At 47.1% G+C, this 18,032-nt stretch overlaps 1 protein-coding gene and 1 long non-coding RNA gene across 4 annotated transcripts; one reads left to right on the forward strand and one right to left on the reverse strand.

Moving 5' to 3' along the window:
* Positions 1-8,931: 8,931 nt before the first annotated feature.
* Positions 8,932-11,413, reverse strand: LOC115030397 (uncharacterized). 3 transcript variants are annotated; one of them, XR_003836000.2, is made up of 4 exons: positions 11,276-11,413; positions 10,693-10,831; positions 9,832-9,972; positions 8,932-9,251 (listed from the first exon to the last, which is right to left on the reverse strand). It is a non-coding gene; the product is annotated as an uncharacterized LOC115030397 (long non-coding RNA). The 3 variants fall into 3 exon arrangements; XR_003836001.2 differs by having other exon boundaries at positions 8,932-9,318; XR_015045797.1 differs by having other exon boundaries at positions 8,932-9,318; positions 9,832-10,191.
* Positions 11,356-17,701, forward strand: Fitm2 (fat storage inducing transmembrane protein 2). The gene is made up of 2 exons (XM_021156188.3): positions 11,356-11,622; positions 13,900-17,701. Exons 1-2 carry the CDS (start codon positions 11,450-11,452, stop codon positions 14,513-14,515), a joined length of 789 nt encoding a protein of 262 aa, XP_021011847.1. The 5' UTR covers positions 11,356-11,449; the 3' UTR covers positions 14,516-17,701.
* The last annotated feature ends 331 nt before the right edge of the window (positions 17,702-18,032 follow it).

An 18,032-nucleotide genomic window follows, 5' to 3' on the forward strand; every position in this document is an offset into this window, starting at 1 on the left:
TCTCTTGCATTGGCAAGATGGCTCAGTGGGCACAGGCACTTGCTGCAAGCCTGACTACCTGAGTTCCATCCTCAAAAGCCATTGAAGGAGAAAAGTGACTCCTGAAGGTTGTCCTCTGACCTCCATATGCAGGCCACGTATGCACATGTATGTGCCCCTACCTTCAGTAAGTGATGTAAAAAAAAATAATAATAAAAGTAGTTTGTCAATAAGAATAGGATCAAAAATCCTAAGGAAACCCCAGGTTCATACACTAGAGCTGAAAGATGACTCAGTAGTTAAGAGTATTTACTGCTCTTGTAGAAGACCAGAATTTGGTTACAAGCATCCACATGGGGCAGCTCATGGCTCACTCTACCTCTAGGAGAACACACACACCCCTAAATGTTTTTTAAAAGAGAGATGGTGGTACAGAACTTTAATCCTAACACTCAGAAATCAAAAGCAAGATGATCTCTGTGAGTTCAATGCCAGCCTACGATGCAGGTTGCCAGCTATCCAGGGCTACTGATGAGAGGGTGTGGGGATGGGGACACACTCTTATTCTCCTAACATACACTTCCTAACCACATATAAATACCTTCCCCAACACACCGCCCAGAAAAACTTCAAAATCCTTCATTAACCTTAAGGAGCCGTGCTCAGCTGGGGAGAGTCGGGACTCAGGCAGGGAGAAAGAACCACTTCTCGAAAAAACCAAGACCAAACCAAAACAAAACAAAAAAAAAAAAACAAAAACAAAAAACAAGAAACGGGGTTCCTCTGAAGCACCCAGAAAGGCCAGGCTAGGGAGTGTTTGGGGATACTGGGACTGAGAGGGAGCTGGAGAGTCCAAAACCAGTCTGCAGAAGTCTGCGGAGTTCAGCTGGAGACCTCAGTGCTTCGCCCTAGACCACAACTAAGCGCCAGGTTGAGATAATAAGACCAGCGCTGAGCCACGCAGGGAAGGCGCTTTGCACATTACTCCCCCGCCAAAGGTCTGATTTTCCACAGAACCCAGAATCTTCTGGAGCAGGGCGCAGATACATCCCCATTTAAGAATAGCTCTGCTGAGAGACAGACAGTGGACATTAGCCTGGTGTTTGCAGAGGCTAAGCCAGAGAGCCGCTCTCTCTGCTCTGGGGTGGTAGAGAGGAGAGCCAGGGAGCAGAGCAGAGCGGTCAGGCTAGAGCCCTGTCGTGGGTGTGGGTGACTGGTGGCTGTGCAGGGCGAGGTGGCCATTAGCCCGGAGCCCCAGGGATGCTCCATAGTCCCCCTATGCCAAGCCCCTGCAGTCCGGGGTCAAGGCCATGCCCTCAGGGCTGGCGGCCGCAGGACTAGGAAATTCTCGCCCTGGTCTGGGACAGCTGCATCAATCAGGCCAGGTGTGGCCGCGGAATGTGCTGTGTCGCCAGCCCAAGCAGCTGGAGCGGAAAAGTCCAGGCGTCAGCGCCCCCTGCCTGGCCACCAAGCCGCACATTCCTGCAAGGCCCGCAGCCACCGCCCAGCTGGACCCTAAGAATTCACCAGGGCGGTGGAGGGGTGGGAGTGGGGGTGGGACAGGAACCGTGGGATCCTCCAGGCACAGCTGAACCGCAGACCATCTGTTAAATGGGGGTGATTACACTGCCTTCATATCATAGGGAACAATTTAGAACAGCTTAACGCTGAGCCCAGTGTCTGGCATAATCCTAGAACACAGGCATTTTATCCTACCTAGAGTTTCTTATTTTGTTATGGTCGTTATTGATTTGTATGTGGGTTCTTTTCTTTTAAAGAAAGGGTATTCTGTGTCCCCAGATTGACACAAAGCAGCCATGGTAATGGCAACCCTTGCATTCTTTTTTTAAAAAGATTTATTTATTTATTTTATGTATATGAGTGCACTGTAGCTGTCTTCAGACACACCAGAAGGCGGCATCGGATCCCATTACAAATGGTTGTGAGCCACCATGTGGAGCAGTCAGTGCTCTTAACCACTGAGCCATCTCTCCAGCCCATGTACCTGTTTTAACGGGGACTGGTGAAATACAAGACTTCTGAGATATCAGTGTGGAGTTTAATGAGTCGTTTCTCAAACACATCTATGTGACACCTCCACACCAACCCAGCCCAGGTGAAGAAACAATGTCTAAACCTCCAGCCTGTCTCTAGCCCCCCAATGCCTTCCCTTCTTACTCTTCAGGGAGCAACCATCCTGGCATAAAGCTGACCTCTTTCTCATCTTTACCAACCTCTTCCAGGCCAGGCTAGCTCCTCCTCCTAGGCTGGGGCCCTTGGCTGCCTGAATGACTGTCTGAGGTCTGCAGGGGGCATCTCCCTAGGAGGTTGGGGTTGGGAGGTAGTCCACAAAGCCGCTTGGGGATAATGAGGATCCCGCACAATACCCTTCCCCTTCTCCCTGCATCCTGCCGATGGGCAAAGATGGGTCCTACACTTAGCGCCTGCCCTGTGGTCCCGATCCCTAAGTTTGTGTGTGTTGGAGGCACAGACAGAATGCGCAGCTTTCTAGCTAGGAAGGCCAGAGATCTGCCCTCTGGCGGGCACCACCAGCTTTACTCAGGCGCCATGCTCCAGGCAGTGGCTGGCTATTCCCTTGGGTCAGAAAGAGCCGTGGCCAGGGGTGACTAATTCGGGAGACTTTGCAGAAAGAGTTCCAGAAGGAAGGAATTGGTGCTAGGAGTGAGTGCTCGTCTTGCTTGGCCAGCAGCTGTGGACAAGGAGAGCCTCCTCCTGGGAGAGTACACTTGGCTGTCTCTCCCGCTCCTGATCTGAACGAAGTATTTCATAGGCGCCAGCCAACAAAAGGGCACGGCTGGCCACTCTTCCGGGAATGACTGTTGCCCACTGCTCCTCTGGCTGACCGATGGCCATGCCCTTCCCTCTCTTCCAGGGCCTAAGCTGACCTCGCCAAACCCCAATGTTTCATCTCAGCATCTTCCAGACTCTAGGGACCGCAGAGCAGCATCCACAGCCATTCCTAATGGTGGAAATTCCTTGAGATGAAAGACATAATTATCCTGTAGCTGTTATTTGAGGTTATTTATTTTCTACCCGTAAAGAATCTATTTAAAGTTCAAAAATAATTTCCCTTTGCTCACTGCATAAGTAATGATTCTATCTATCTATCTATCTATCTATCTATCTATCTATCTATCTATCTATCTATCATCTATGGGGGTATTTTGTCTGCATGTATGCCTATATTATCGTATGCCTATATTACCATGTGCATGCCGGGTGCCCGTAAGGCCAAAAGAGGGCGTTGGATCCCCTGGACTGGAGTTAGAGAGAGTTATGAGCTGCCATGTAGCTACAGGGAATTGATCCTGTGATCAATTCCTCTGAAAGAGCAGCCAGTTCTCTAAACTGCTGAGCAAGTCTTTCTAGCTCTAGTAATGGTTCTATACATGGGATACAGCTCAAGGAAGAGTATTTACTGAGCATGAGCAAGACCCCATACCAACAGTAATTGATTGATTTGTTCAGTAACACAATTACTTAACTACTTTGTAAGCTCCAGGTACCGTTCTAGACACTGGGCTAACACCAGTGAATGTAACAGAGTACTCTCTCGATCTAGCATCTAAGTAGGGAAGACAGAAAATAAATATCGGAATAAATAAAAATATAAATTATAGCTTAGGAGCCAAGTGTTGTCATACTGACCTAGAATCCCAGTACTCAGGAAGGAGAGGTGAGGGTGGTGGTGGTGGTAGTGGAATCTGGAGTTCAAACTCATTCTCAGATATATGAATGAATTCAAGCTACATGAGACCTTGTCTCTCTTTTTTTAAAAGATTTATTTATTATTATAAATAAGTACACTGTAGCTGTCTTCAGATGCACCAGGAGAGGGCATCAGATCTCATTACAGATGGTTGTGAGCTACCATGTGGTTGCTGGGATTTGAACTCAGGACCTTCGGAAGAGCAGTCAGTGCTCTTACCCGTGGAGCCATCTCACCAGCCCGAGACCTTGTCTTTAAAAAAAAAAAAAAAAAAGAAAAGGAAAGAAAGAAAGAAAGAAAGAAAAGATTTATCTTAAATGGAGCCTTTCAGAGAGCCTCCCATTCCATATATATTTATATTGTCATTTAACTAGGCAGCATAGGCTGATTTACTTTAAAACAGACCAAGGGGGTGGGAGTGGGGGCAGGCAGAAGGAGGTTTATTTGCCTGACCCAGGTTTAAAGATGGCTTTTATTTGGTTAGCTGGGTTTTTTGAGAGAAGGCCTCGCTTCCGGAGCTCTCTGGCTTGGAACTCTGTGTAACCCAGGATGGCTGTGAACTTTGGATGATCCTCCTGCTTCTGCTCTGAGGGCCGGAACCATTGTTACCCTCACCAAGCCCTGTTCAAGGCAGGTGTGCTTTGAATCAGAAATGTCCCTCGGCAGCCTTCTTGCTGAAGGCACACGTTTCAGGGGACCAGCTTTTGGGAAATGAGTAATCTGAGGGTCCTGACCTCGTGGGGGGTGGGGTGGAGTGGGGTTGTGGGGGGTGGGGGGTGGTAATCCCGGATAGATTTGTCATTTGTAAACCGTGTTGTCAAAAGGGGAAGGTTTTGAGACAGGGTCTCATATAGCCTAGGGTGATCAGCTGACTTTGAACTTCTAATTTGCCTGTCTCCACCTCACAAAATGCTGGCTTTACAAGTATGCACCACCATGCCAAGCTTCTCCACGGTTCTTTAAGAATTTCTAGACAGGGGCTGGAGAGATGGCTCAGTGGGTAAGAGCACCCGACTGCTCTTCCGAAGGTCCGGAGTTCAAATCCCAGCAACCACATGGTGGCTCACAACCATCCATAAACGAGATCTGGACACTCTTCTGGTGTGTCTGAAGACAGCTACAGTGTACTTACATATAATCAATAAATAAATCTAAAAAAAAAAATTCTAGACAGGATTCCTCTGTGTAACAACCCTGGCTGTCCTGAACTAACTCTGAGGACCAGGCTGGCCTCAAACTCACAGAGATCTGCCTGCCTTTGCCTCCAAGTGCTGGGGCTAGAGGTATGTGCCACCACACCCACCTCTTGGCATGGTTTTTTTTTTTTTTTTTTTTTTTTTTTTTTTTTTTTTTTGAGGGGAGGAAAGGGTTTATTCGGCTTACACTTCCATACTGCTGTTCATCACCAGGGAAGTCAGGACAGAACTCAAGCAGGTCAGGAAGCAGGAGCTGATGCAGAGGCCATGGAGGAGTGTTTCTTACTGGCTTGCTTCCCCTGGCTTGCTCAGCTTGCTCTCTCATAGAACCCAAGACTACCAGCCCAGAGATGGTTCCACCCACAAGGGGCCTTTCCCCCTTGATCACTAATTGACAAAATGCCTTACAATTGGATCTCACGGAGGCATTTCCTCAACTGAAGCTCCTTTCTCTGTGATAACTCCAGCTGTGTCAAGTTGACACAAAACTAGCCAGTACAATTGACCCTTTGTCAACTTGACACACAAACACATCACTAGTAAGCCTCAACCCTTAGTTCTTATTCATCCCCAAGATCTTAAATAACTTTAAAAGTCCCACAGCCTTTACATATTAAAAGTTCAATCCTTTCAAAATATCCAATATCCTTTAAAATCCTTGTTTTGAGCCGGGTGTGGTGGCACACGCCTTTAATCCCAGCACTTGGGAGGCAGAGGCAGGCGGATTTCTGAGTTCGAGGCCAACCTGGTCTACAAAGTGAGTTCCAGGTCAGCCAGGGCTACACAGAGAAACCCTGTCTCGAAACCAAAAAAAAAAAAAATCCTTGTTTTGTTTTTTTGATGAATAACCAATGCTATTCACATGAATTCATTTCTGGGCTTTCTTTGTTGTTGTTTTTTTTTTCAAATTAATAACATTTTAATTAATTCTTTTATACAGTGTATTTTGAACACATTTCACCCTTTACCTCCCCAACTCCTCCCTGGTGAGCTGTCCACCTTCTCACCCCTCCCAATCCCATACCTTCACTTTAAACAAAATTACCCACCAAGTTCATTTTGTTCTTCTCTTATGCTCAGGAGTGTAGGACCATTCACTAGAGTGTTGTTGACCCACCAGGAGCCACACCTGTAAAGAAAAACTGACTCTTCCTCCTCTAGAAGCCATCAACTGTCAAGAGTTCAGTTAGGAGTGGGGGCTTGTGACCTCCTCCCCACTCCATGCTAAAGTGTTAACTGGCTTGTCTTTTGTTTGTTTGGGTTTTGGTTTTCAAGACAGGGTCTCTCCACGTAGCTCTGATTGTCCTGGGACTCTGTAGACCAGGCTAGCCTCGAACTTTGAGATTCTCCTAGCCTTTTTCTTTGTCAGAAGCCATCTAGGAAAGGCTATGGCAAGCAAGTGAGTTTTCTGGAGATGGCCCACCATTTTGAATGGCTGCGATGGGTGCGCTCTGAGATGCAGGGTCCTAAGAGACTTAGGGTCCTAAGCAATCCCGGGATTGCTTCTTGCTGCTAGTATCACTTTCCTGTAAATATTATGTAACCTAGTGATTCCCGGGCATCAGCCCATCCTATTGGGCAGATCTCCTGCAGAATGGGTCCGAAGATGTACTTTCATGTAGTAATGTTGTGTAGACAAATGGATGATTTCATAATCCCTAATAATGATTTTACAGAATTCCTAAATTGATGTAAGTAATCTCAAGCCCCCTGTAGAAGAAAAGCTGCAAACAGAGCTCTGTAAACCTTCATGGTTTCCCATTCCACTAGGAAAAGAAAGCAGGCTTGGAACAGGTTTATAATCAAGGAAAACATTCCTTCTAGGTAGGGAACGAGGCTACTATCTGGTAACTAAAGGTCATAAACTGGGAATGGGCAATTTATTACAGGTGTAAAGACAGAATAAATGACAGACTAGTCTATCTATCCAAGACTTCAAAATAATGAGACACAAGGCAGATGATTTGTCTCCCAACAAAACAATGCTAACTTATGACGTGAAAAAGTGTTGCTTTAAACTTATAATGAACTTATGGAGCTAGTATCAGATAATGAAGGTATACTAAGGTACAGGTCTTAATGGAAAGACATGTAAACAATTCTGATGTAATTCCTTATGTCTTATCGATCTATGACATGAACTAGTGCCTTAAACTTACTCTGAATGTATGAAATATACAAATGCTTAGAAACGATGTGATCAATTATCGTGAGAAAGTATAAAAACTAAGAACTACAACAAAATGACAATGTAGGGGCTGGCAAGATGGCTCAGCGGGTAAGAACACTGACTGTTCTTCCAAAGGTCCTGAGTTCAATTTCCAGCATCCACATGAAGGCTCACAACCATCTGTACAGCTACAGTGTACTCATATACATAAAATAAATAAAATAAAAACTTTTTAAAAATGACAGTGTAGCCTTCTTCAGCTTCGTCCAGTATACATGTCTCTGTCTTCCTTTCTTCCTTTCTTCCTTTCTTCCTTTCTTCCTTCCTTCCTTCCTTCCTTCCTTCCTTCCTTCCTTCCTTCCAATCTTCTTTCTTTTTTCTCTTCTCTCTCATTTATGAAAAGTTAGCCTCTTGAGCCTGACAGAAAAGAGTCCTAGTAATTAAGCTTTTTTTCTTAATCCCCTGCTTCTATCACCAGGAGTTAATCGACAGAAATCAGCAGCTTTTGGCCACAGAATAGCAAAGAGGTAAAGAGAATAAACAGCCAAAGTCATCAGCTTTTGGCCCCAACTGCTGTGCTTTGCTGCTTTCCCTGGGTACCTGAACTGGATGTTGAGCTGGACTCTGGCCTGCCTGCCTGCCTGCCCTCCCTCCCTCTCCCTCCTTTCCTCTGTCTCTGTCTCTGTCTCTGTCTCTGTCTCTTTCTATATAGGGTCTCCTGTACTCCTGGGTAGCTTGAATCCCTGATCTTCCTGATTCGACCTCCAACATACTAGGATTGCAGGCAGGTGCATGTTACCACACTTGGCTATGCGGTGCCAGAGTTGGAACTCAGGGCTTTGCGCGTGCTAGGCAAACACTCCGACAACTGAGACCCGTTCCAGCTCCTCATTTCTATTCTGAAGGTCAAGGTATATATTTTTATGGCAGTACCACAATATTTTAATTACTACTGCTTTATAATGTAGTTTGAAATCAGGTGGTATAATAAAGTTTCTTCTTTTGCTTCATGCCTGCCTTGGCTAATTTTGTGGTTGTGATTCCATAGAAATTTTAGGATTAAAGAGCTAGAGAAATGGCTCAGTCATAAGAGCATTTATTGTTGTCCCATAGGACATGGGTTTGATCCCCAGCACACATAGGACATAGGTTTGATCCCCAGTACACACATCATCTGTAACTCCAGTTCAGGGGATGTGATGACCTCTTCTGGCCACTGGTGGAACCAGGCATACACAAGATGTGTAGATGTACATAGTGGTAACACATCTATAAGAAATTTTAGAATTATGTTTTCTACTTCTCTGAAATAGGACATTAAAGTTCTGATAGGAATTGTTTCGCATCTGTTGGTTGCTTTAAATGGTAAGCACATTTCTTTTTTCTTTTTTTTTTTTTAAAAGATTTATTTATTTATTTATTTTATATGTGAGTTCACTGTTGCTGTCTTCAGACACACCAGAAGAGGGCATTGGATCCCATGACAGATGGTTGTGAGCCACCATGTGGTTGCTGGGAATTGAACTCAGGACCTCTGAAGGAGCAGTCAGTGCTCTTAACTGCTGAGCCATCTCTCCAGCCTCAGTGTGCACATTTCAACAACATTAATTCTTCCTGTATGTGAAGATGGGGTATCTTCCCACTTATTTGTACACAAACAATGCTTCTAAATGAGTATGTATATATAAAAGACAAACAACAACAGTTGAAAATCAACAGCAGAGTGGTACTGAGGTCCCTGGCAGCAGAACAGTAGAACTGGGTGCTGGGTACTTTCTTTCTTTCTCTCTCTCCCTCCCTCCCTCCCTCCCTCCCTCCCTCCCTCCCTCCCTCCTCCATTCCCACTCCACCCCATATGTGCACATGTGAGTCCATACAGAGGCCAGAGGTCAATGAGTTAATGTTAGACACCTTGCTCAGTTGTTCTCCACCATATTTTTTGAAGCAGGGTCTCTTGCTGATGCTGGAGTTCACTGATCCTGCTAGGATCACTGCTAGCAAACCCCAAGGACCCTCCTGTCTGGGTCTCCGGTGCTGGAATTACATAGGCACACCACTGTGCCTGGTTGTTTCTGTGGGTGCTGGTGGTCTACTCAGAAGTCCCCATGCTTGCATGGTGAACACTTTACCCTCTGAGCCATCTCTCCATCACCTGCTTGTAGTCTTCTATCCCTCTCTGGTGGAAAAGGCAAGGGCATTGCACGTCAATGTCTTAACATTTCATCTTCAACACTTCTCATGTGCTATTGTAAAATAAACAGTGAGTCATGACAAGCTTGTCTGTTTGTTTGTTTGTTTGTTTGTTTGTTTGTTGGTACTAGTTATTGAACATAGGTCCTCGTAGCCCTGGAATTCTTCATCTAGACCAGGCTGCCCTCAAATTTGCAAGGTTCCCCCGACCTCCTTCCAAGTACTGAGATTATAGGTGAGACACACCAGGATATTTTAAAAATTAAATTGAGTTGTGTACACAACACTTTTTTTTCTTTAGAGGATTGGTCTCATGTATCTCAGGCTTGCCCTGAACTCACTCTGCGGCTGAGCCTTTACCTCCGGTGTGCTGAGATTGCAGTCAGGTACTACCACACAGACTTTATGCAGTGCGGGGCATTGAACCCAGGACTTCATGCACACTAGTCAAGCATCCTACCAACCGAACTCCAGTCCCTGCTCCCATGGCACTCCTCACTGTAAATCTAACTCACCGATGCTTACAATGCTATTGATTTTACTGGACATTTGTCTCCACGGCTCACCTGTGATTTCAGTTCAACCACACATTGACAAATGGAGGCACAGCTCAACGAAGACAGGCGATGACAGAACACAGGCCTGATGTGTAGCACTTGCCAATTTCCTCAGTGAAAATACTTCTATTGTGGCTGGTTTCAAGCTCCCTGTGTGACATCACAGGAGGGAGAAGAGAACACAAAGGTGTACCCGGGAGGCACAATGGATGCAGGTAGGTCCCGGCATAGATAAACCAGATGTGATGGCACATGCTTGTAATCCCAGCACCCAAGAGGGAGGCTGAGATAGGAAGACAGCACAGGTTCAAAACCAGCCCTGTCTATATAAAGTGAGTTCTAGGCCAGCCAGGGTCACGTAAAGAGATCCTGTTTCAAAATAGACAGACAAGAACATAAATAATAATAAAACAGTAAAATAATTAGAAAGTGATGGGTTTGTGTTTTCACCTTGATTTTAAAGTGCTAATCTATAAACTACAGTCACTAAGGAAGAGCCCACAGTTGGGAAGCCCTGACTTTAACAGGCTAGGAGCTTAGCTAAGGGACAAAACTGAGTGACTGAGTCAACAGTACCTCATGTGAGCTCTGCAAACCTCGGATGCCCAAGATGTTCAGTCAACAACACAGTTGATTCATTCTTTTTTTTTTTTCAGCTGATTCATTCTTACATTTATTTACTTATCTATTTATCTGTGTTTATTTATTTAGTGTGTGTGTGTGTGTGTGTGTGTGTGTGTGTGTCTGAGAGAGAGAGAGAGAGAGAGAGAGAGAGAGAGAGAGAGAGAACAACTTATGGGAGATGCCTTCCACAATGTGGATCCCAAGGACTGAATCCAGGTTATTTGGCTTGGCAACAAGCGCCCTTACCTGTCTCAAAATCCGAAGTGGCACATGACTTTAATCTCAGTACTCTGGAGGCCAAGTTTAGGGGATCTCTGAGTTCGAGGCCACCCTGGTTATACAGCATGAGTTCCAAGTCAGCCAGGACTACTTGGAGAAACCCAGTCTGAAAACAAAACAAGTAAATAAGATTTAAATTTAGAGCCGGGCGTGGTGGCGCACGCCTTTAATCCCAGCACTCGGGAGGCAGAGGCAGGCGGATTTCTGAGTTCGAGGCCAGCCTGGTCTACAAAGTGAGTTCCAGGACAGCCAAGGCTATACAGAGAAACCCTGTCTCGAAAAACCAAAAAAAAAACAAAAACAAGATTTAAATTTAGTAATGACTTTGCAAAGAAATTTCATCTGAAAAACCCTATATCTGACCCAATACACAGAACTCCCAAACTAGCTCTTAAGAAAGGTGGGTCTCTTGTTTGTTTTGCAGATAAAGAAAGCAAATCCCATCCCACAAACATGAGGGGAGCAGGTTGCCCAGGCAAAGTGCAGTCTGCAGTGATCTCAGCCTGTAGCTTGGGGGCGATGAGTGGAAGCGGCGCAGGTAAATGCAGACCTGCACTCTGCAGAGACCCATCAAGGCCACTAGAGGGAGACACGCCCCTAGGGGCGGAGCTTGCAGGAAGCGCGCATGCGCCCAGAGGGGATGTGGTGGTACCAGCTCGGGCGAAGGGTTAAGACGGTGGCCGAGAAGGCTCTGGAAGGCGGACGGTAGCCGAGAAGGACCGGCATGGAGCACCTGGAGCGCTGCGCGTGGTTTCTCCGCGGGACGCTGGTGAGGGCGACGGTGCGGCGCCACCTGCCCTGGGCGCTGGTGGCCGCCATGCTGGCGGGCTCGGTTGTCAAGGAGCTGTCCCCGCTGCCCGAGAGCTACCTCAGCAACAAGCGCAACGTCCTCAACGTGTGAGTGCATCGGGCTCCGGGCCCCCGCGCCCCAAGAAGCCAGTTGGATGCTGGGGCGGGCGAGTCATCGGGAGGGAGCCCTGTCTTGACAGCCGCGTCCGCGCGCGTGTCGCGACACTGGGACCCTGGGAAAGCGAGTGACATTCGCGCCTAGTATTTGAGCATTCCGATAGGAGGATCGAGTCGGTGACGGGTGGGTTATAAGTGACAGTGGGTACATTGGAGCGGCTATTCCCCCGCCCCCAGAGTTAGGCGCTCGCCCCTGTCCTGTTTGGGGAGATGTCACCTTCCTCTTGCCGGCTAGTCAGACACCCCTCTCTTAACCACTGTGTCAAAAATCCCACCGTTGATTTAAAAGCTCTAGACCCACCTACCACCCCGAGAGCTTTTGCCGTCCCTGCCCCATGTTGGTAGAAGCAAGCGTGAAACCTTTTCACTCTGGTGACCTTTCTCCTGGATCTCCTTGGACTTTCTCAGTACTCTAAAGTGCATGGCAGTCACCCAGGAAAACAACCCCAGCCGATCTCGTTGGGACTTCTCTCAAACTCCACTTATTTCTTTCCTAGTCCTTTAGAAACACTTACATCGTAAGTTTATTGCACAACACTCCGTTGGAGCTAGACAGGGAGTTTGGAAGATGAAATTGCTCCATCCATGTGAGCTTAATACTTCAGACTAGTGAGTGTCTCCAGCTTGTGGACAATCTGCCTCTCTCTTGTTAATCTACTTCAAACCCGGTTTTCTCTTTTGGGCAACTGGGTCAGGTTTCTGACAGACCTTGGCTTTAACAAGGCTTTCCTTGTCAAGCCTGTGAAGATTTTAGTAATGGGCCCTTGGTGGTGTCTGAGAAACTACTGGAACCTAGAGAAGAAGAGTCCTGTCCTTGGCCCACCTTCATCCTTCCCCACTCATCGTGGCTGGTCTAAGAATAGAGAGTAAGGGTGGTAGTTGTTCCAGATCTCTTTGGCGTGTGCTTTCTGCCCAGATCTCCAGGTCAGCCACCTTTCATGAGCACAGAGGAGGCAGAGACATGGCAGATGTTGCTTTATCTGGCCTAATGAACCAGGAGCCCAGCAGCCTGGCACGCCAATTGTTTAGGGGTAGCCATGGATTCTAATGTTTTGTTCCAAGACATGATGCTGATTAATGGGAGGGAACTGGCAGTGACTCACTGGATCTGGAAGAGATTTTAAAAAACGGTTTGGTGCCCTAGGCTTTTCTAGCTGAGGGAACTGAGGCCTGAAGATAAATAAGAGTCAGCGTCAGGATTCAAACCGTGGTCTTGTAGCTTGAAATAAAGCTTGCTCGCTTTCTTTCTTTTTTTCTTTCTTCTTTTCTTTCTTTCTTTTAAAGTTTTATTTAATGTGTATGAGTACATTATAGCTGTCTTCAGACACACCAGAAGAGGGCATCAGATTCCATGACAGATGGTTGTGAGCCACCATGTGGTTGTGGGAATTGAACTCAGGACCTCTGGAAGAGCAGTCAGTGCTCTTAACTGCTGAGCTATCTCTCCAGCCGGTAAAGCTCTTCCTTATAAGACTTACCAGCTTTGTAGAATAGAACACTAGTGTGGTAAAACAGACATGAACTTTGGAGCTGTGTAAAGTGTGGCTCAATCTGTTTGCCATTGTGTATGTGGCCTTGGCAAAGTTCAGTTTTCTGAGCCCCCAGAGCTATCTGTGAAATGGATCAAATGAAGGCCGCCATACAACTCAGTTGATAAGAGTGCTTTTGTAGCATGCACACAGGTTTGAACCCCAACACCACATAGAACTGGATGTGGTACCTATAATGGCACTACTTGAGAGGTGGAGGCAGGAGGGTCAGAGTTCAAGACTATTCTCAGTTGCATAGGCAGTGTGAGACAGCCTGGGCTATACTTAGAAAAGAAAAAAAGACCGACCCCTTCCTCCTCAGCTGACTGTGAATGTGTGCGAACACATCTGACATTTGATAGACGCTCAGCGACTGCTTTCCTGAGAAAGTAACCTAACTGGAAAATTTCAGGTCCTGGATTTGAACTTCAGTCTTACCACTATGACCTCCACTTTGGCGTGATCTATCTATATGGCTCAGTGTCACATAGATACGGACTAACTGGTTTCAGTACTTAGGGAATAAAGGCTGTGTAAGCATGTATTAAGGAATAAAAGAGGGTATAGCTGCTTGGATGGACAGCTTCGGTGGGTTTTAAATAACTTCCCTTGGGAACATGACGACACTGTTTCCTTTCTGCCAAGTCTGGTCTTCACCTGTGCTTTCCTCCTCTGTCAGGTATTTTGTTAAATTGGCCTGGGCCTGGACAGTCTGTCTCCTCCTGCCTTTCATTGCCCTCACCAACTACCACCTGACGGGCAAGACCAGCCTGGTCCTGCGGCGGTTGAGCACCCTCCTCGTGGGCACAGCCATCTGGTATATCTGCACAGCCCTCTTCTCCAACATCGAGCACTACACAGGCAGCTGCTACCAGTCCCCGGCCCTAGAGGGCATCAGACAGGAGCATCGCAGCAAGCAGCAGTGCCACCGGGAAGGGGGCTTCTGGCATGGCTTTGACATCTCAGGCCACTCCTTCCTCCTGACCTTCTGTGCACTTATGATCGTGGAGGAGATGGCCGTGCTGCACGAGGTGAAGACAGACCGCGGCCACCACCTCCATGCTGCCATCACCACCCTGGTTGTTGCCCTGGGTTTCCTGACCTTCATCTGGGTGTGGATGTTTCTGTGCACGGCCGTTTATTTCCACGACTTGACCCAGAAAGTGTTCGGCACCATGTTTGGTTTGTTGGGCTGGTACGGGACCTATGGGTATTGGTATCTGAAGTCTTTCTCGCCAGGGCTTCCTCCCCAGAGTTGTAGTGTGACTTTGAAGCGAGATACTTACAAGAAATGAAAGAGAAGGACACAGGGACAGGAGGACAATGGCTAATAGGATTCCCACGTACTTTGTCCAGTGACTGGCTGAATTATCTGTCCCATTTCAGAGGGGGCCCTTACTAGGTACCTTTGGCGTGGGGGTCGCCTGGGGAACAAGCTTAGTCATCAGACTCTGCTGGCGGTGCCGCCATGTTGCCAGCAGCGCTATTCCTGCCAGATTCTTCTCATCTCTGGCAAGATGTGACCTTAATCTGTCCCCAGAGGGAGAGCTGAGGCTCGGCAGAGGGAGAGCAGCCTGCCTCATTGTGTGGGTCAAGAGAAAAGCAGGGCTTCAGGATTCTCTGCTGTGGCCTCCCCGGCTCTGCTTCTCTTTAGAGTTTAGAGGCCAAGGTAATGCTGTTCTTCTAACAGCTTCCCCATGGCTGACTCTGAGATAAGCCTTTGTCTCTGGCAGGCTCTTTGTTAAATACCCCGATGCCTCAAGGACACTCTCTGGCTGTAGCATCCGTGTCCTCTGTGGAATGTTGACGTTGCACCTGGCCATGATTCCCAACAGGGGACCATGACCCCGAAGTGCCTGGATGATTGTTGTTGTTGTTGTTTCTCTGTGTAACCCTGCGTGTTCTGGAACTCGCTCTGTAGACCAGGCTGGCCTCAGATTCAGAGATCTGCCTGCCTCTGCCTCCTGAGTGCTGGGATTAAAGGTGGGTCCACCACGGCCCAGCCTGGCACTTGGATGGCTTCTTTCTCTGTCCACACTGTGTATTGTTATGTCTTGGGGTTTGGAGCTGTTAACAGAGAACCCCATTTTCTCTCTTCTCTCCTGAGTGACTGCCCTATGGTTTTAATCATTACTACTCTATTTGTTCTCTGTTGGCAAAGCTCCAGTGTCACCCACACCTTGGTATGTGAAAATTGTTTTGAGGGTTTTTTTGGTTTTTTTTTTTTTTTAAGAACACTAACTTTTTGTATAAACCAAATTCTTGGCTTGTCATATGAAATCGCACCTCATAGGAATGTTCCCTCTCTTAGACATATAACTGGAGGCCGGGAGGCATGGTGCTGCACACCTCTAATCCCAGCCCCGGCAAGGCAGAGGCAGGCGGATCTCTGTGAGGTTGAGGTTACCTTGCCAGGGCCACATTGTGAGATCCTGACTCGAAAAAGAAAGAAAGAAGGAGGGAATAAAACTGAAAAGCAGACTTGTATTATTTGATGAATTTTAAGCTGAGAGAGTAATTCAGTGCTCATTTGTTCTGAGGCTTTCCTGCCCACTGACTGGTGATAGAGACAGAATAGGGTTTGGGGACCTCATAGGACAAGTGCCACAGCCTAAGGGATTTTTACCTTTGGAGATTATGATAATTTAGAAGTGAGAGCAAATGTTTCCCTCTGATGCAGGAAGCCAGCCAGCATGCAAAGCCACCTGTATTACATACCACCACCATGCCAAATCGGCCATATTACATAGCGCCATGACTTTGGCTCTGCCTCTTTTCTTCAGCTCACAGACAGAACAACCCTAGGAGGGGGTGTTCAATAGCCATGAGAGTCTTTTCTTGCAGCACTTTCCGGCTTCCAGCCATGGCATCCTGTGGCGTTCACCGTGACTGTTAGGATAAGAAGTCTTGTCACCCACGTCCCATGTGGCAGGCTTCCAATCTGATGAGAAGGCCCTTGTCCTCCCCCGGGTGATCTCCTTAAGCCTGGCACAGCTGAGCCCCTGGCCTTTTGGATGATGATCCTTGAAGCTGCTTTGATGCCTCCTCCCTAGCAGAGCTGGCTAATGACATTACCTGATAAGCTTTGGCCCTGACCCTGACTGGCCTGACTCAAGTTCGGGTTATTAGGCACTTAAAAAATTAAGAGACAGATCTTTCTTTATCTTTTAATTTTAGTATTTTTAAAAATTTCTAGTTTAATTTAATCTTTTGAGTCAGGGTCTTACTATTCAGTCCTGGCTGGCCTGGAACTCACTATGTAGACCAGGCTGGTCTCAGACTCACAGAAATCTACCTGCCTGCCTCAGTTTCCTAAGTGCTGGGATTAAAGGTATATATACTAAGATTAAGGCCACCATATCTGGCTACTAAGTAATTTTTAAAATGTAATAATCTATTTAAAATATGTGTTTTATATCCTGTTGAACGACAGGTCAACTTGACCAATTACTATTTAAGATGTAAGATGTTGTCACCAAAGGTGAAGAAAGGCAGGCAGAAAGGGGTCCCCATGATGTTTTGCTGTGTTGACAGTGGACTGAAAGGATATTTGACTTCCTGGGAGTGTCCATCCATTTCCCCAGGGTAGGAATGGGCCTGGGGATGATGGTAGGGCTGGTCCCCAGGTAAAGTCTCTCAAGCTGCATGTTCACAACAGAAGGGGGCAGACACAGGTTGTGGCCAGAGGCTCATTTGTTCACACTGGGGCTCCAGGCATTTTCCTCACGTGATCTGACCAGGTTCAACATTGAATCGACAACACGTGGGAATTCACAGTTGCTCATTGTTCTCTGCATATCAGATGGATGAAATCACACATGCTTATACTTGGTACTCCTCCCTCTCTGCTCTGGGTGGGGTGGTGGGGTGGAGCCCAGGGTTCTGAGCCACACCCCAAGTTCCCCAGAGCCCTCACCTTCTCAGGAGCATGCCTCTCCTCCCGTGTGAGGAGGCGTGGCATGGGTGAGTGTTTGGGCTTGGGCTGCCATGAGGTGCAGGTGTGAACGTTGGCATCCCTCCCAAACCACCTGACCAGCGTGCAAGCCCTTGTTGGCCTTGCCAGTAAAATGGAGGCGATTCTTTGAGCACTGAAAGGGAATCATACTTAAGATGCTGAGCACGTGTGCTCCATAGGTCATCATCTCTCCAGCTTTCTCCTGACAGTACTTAGAGCGTTCTGGCTCCTTTAGAGAAAGTAACGAAACAACTCAGAGCCTGGGTCGCCTATGGAAGTAGTCTCATGTCATCTTTCCAAGTGTCTGTTGTCCCTTGGTGGTAAATCCCAGGCTTTGGGAGCATCTGACTAGAGTCACGCCATGCAGTTTGCTCCCCTGCGTGGAGGTTTGTTCACTAGCTTCCACGTGCATCCGTCACTGTCTGGGTACCAGATTGCATTCAGAGAATAGTTCGTGCCACTGTTACCTATGCACAGTCCATGTGTAAACAAGTGAATTAAAGGGCACTGGAGATAATGGAGTCTACATTCCGGAGTTTGCTGTGTTCCTTTCTGTGTGTTAATTTAACTTTTAAACTTCAACTTTTAAATTAAATTTTGTGTGTGTGTGTGTGTGTGTGTGTGTGTTTACCCACGGAGCAATCCGACCTGCTCAGACTCAGCCCAATTTCTTATCCTTTCATAGAAGGGACTTTATAGCTGAAGTTTCTCAAGATGGTTCACCTAAGTCCTTTGTCCTAAGTACAGATATCGCTCAGCCTGCTTTATTTCTGTCATTGGATCCTGAGGTCTGGGTCAGCCAGGCCTGGGAGTTGTCTCCTTGGCAGAAGGAGAGAGGTAGGTCTCACAGACTGCTG

This window comes from Mus caroli, unplaced genomic scaffold (genome assembly GCF_978045245.1).
Source record: "Mus caroli unplaced genomic scaffold, Mus_caroli_1 scaffold_2, whole genome shotgun sequence".
NCBI classification, from domain to species: domain Eukaryota; kingdom Metazoa; phylum Chordata; class Mammalia; order Rodentia; family Muridae; genus Mus; species Mus caroli.

Coding starts and splice junctions, on each gene's coding strand:
- Fitm2 (XM_021156188.3), top strand. CDS start 11,450: ATGGAGCACCTGGAGCGCTGCGCGTGGTTTCTCCGCGGGACGCTGGTG. Junction 11,623..13,899: donor AAGCGCAACGTCCTCAACGT/GTGAGTGCATCG, acceptor CTCCTCTGTCAG/GTATTTTGTTAAATTGGCCT.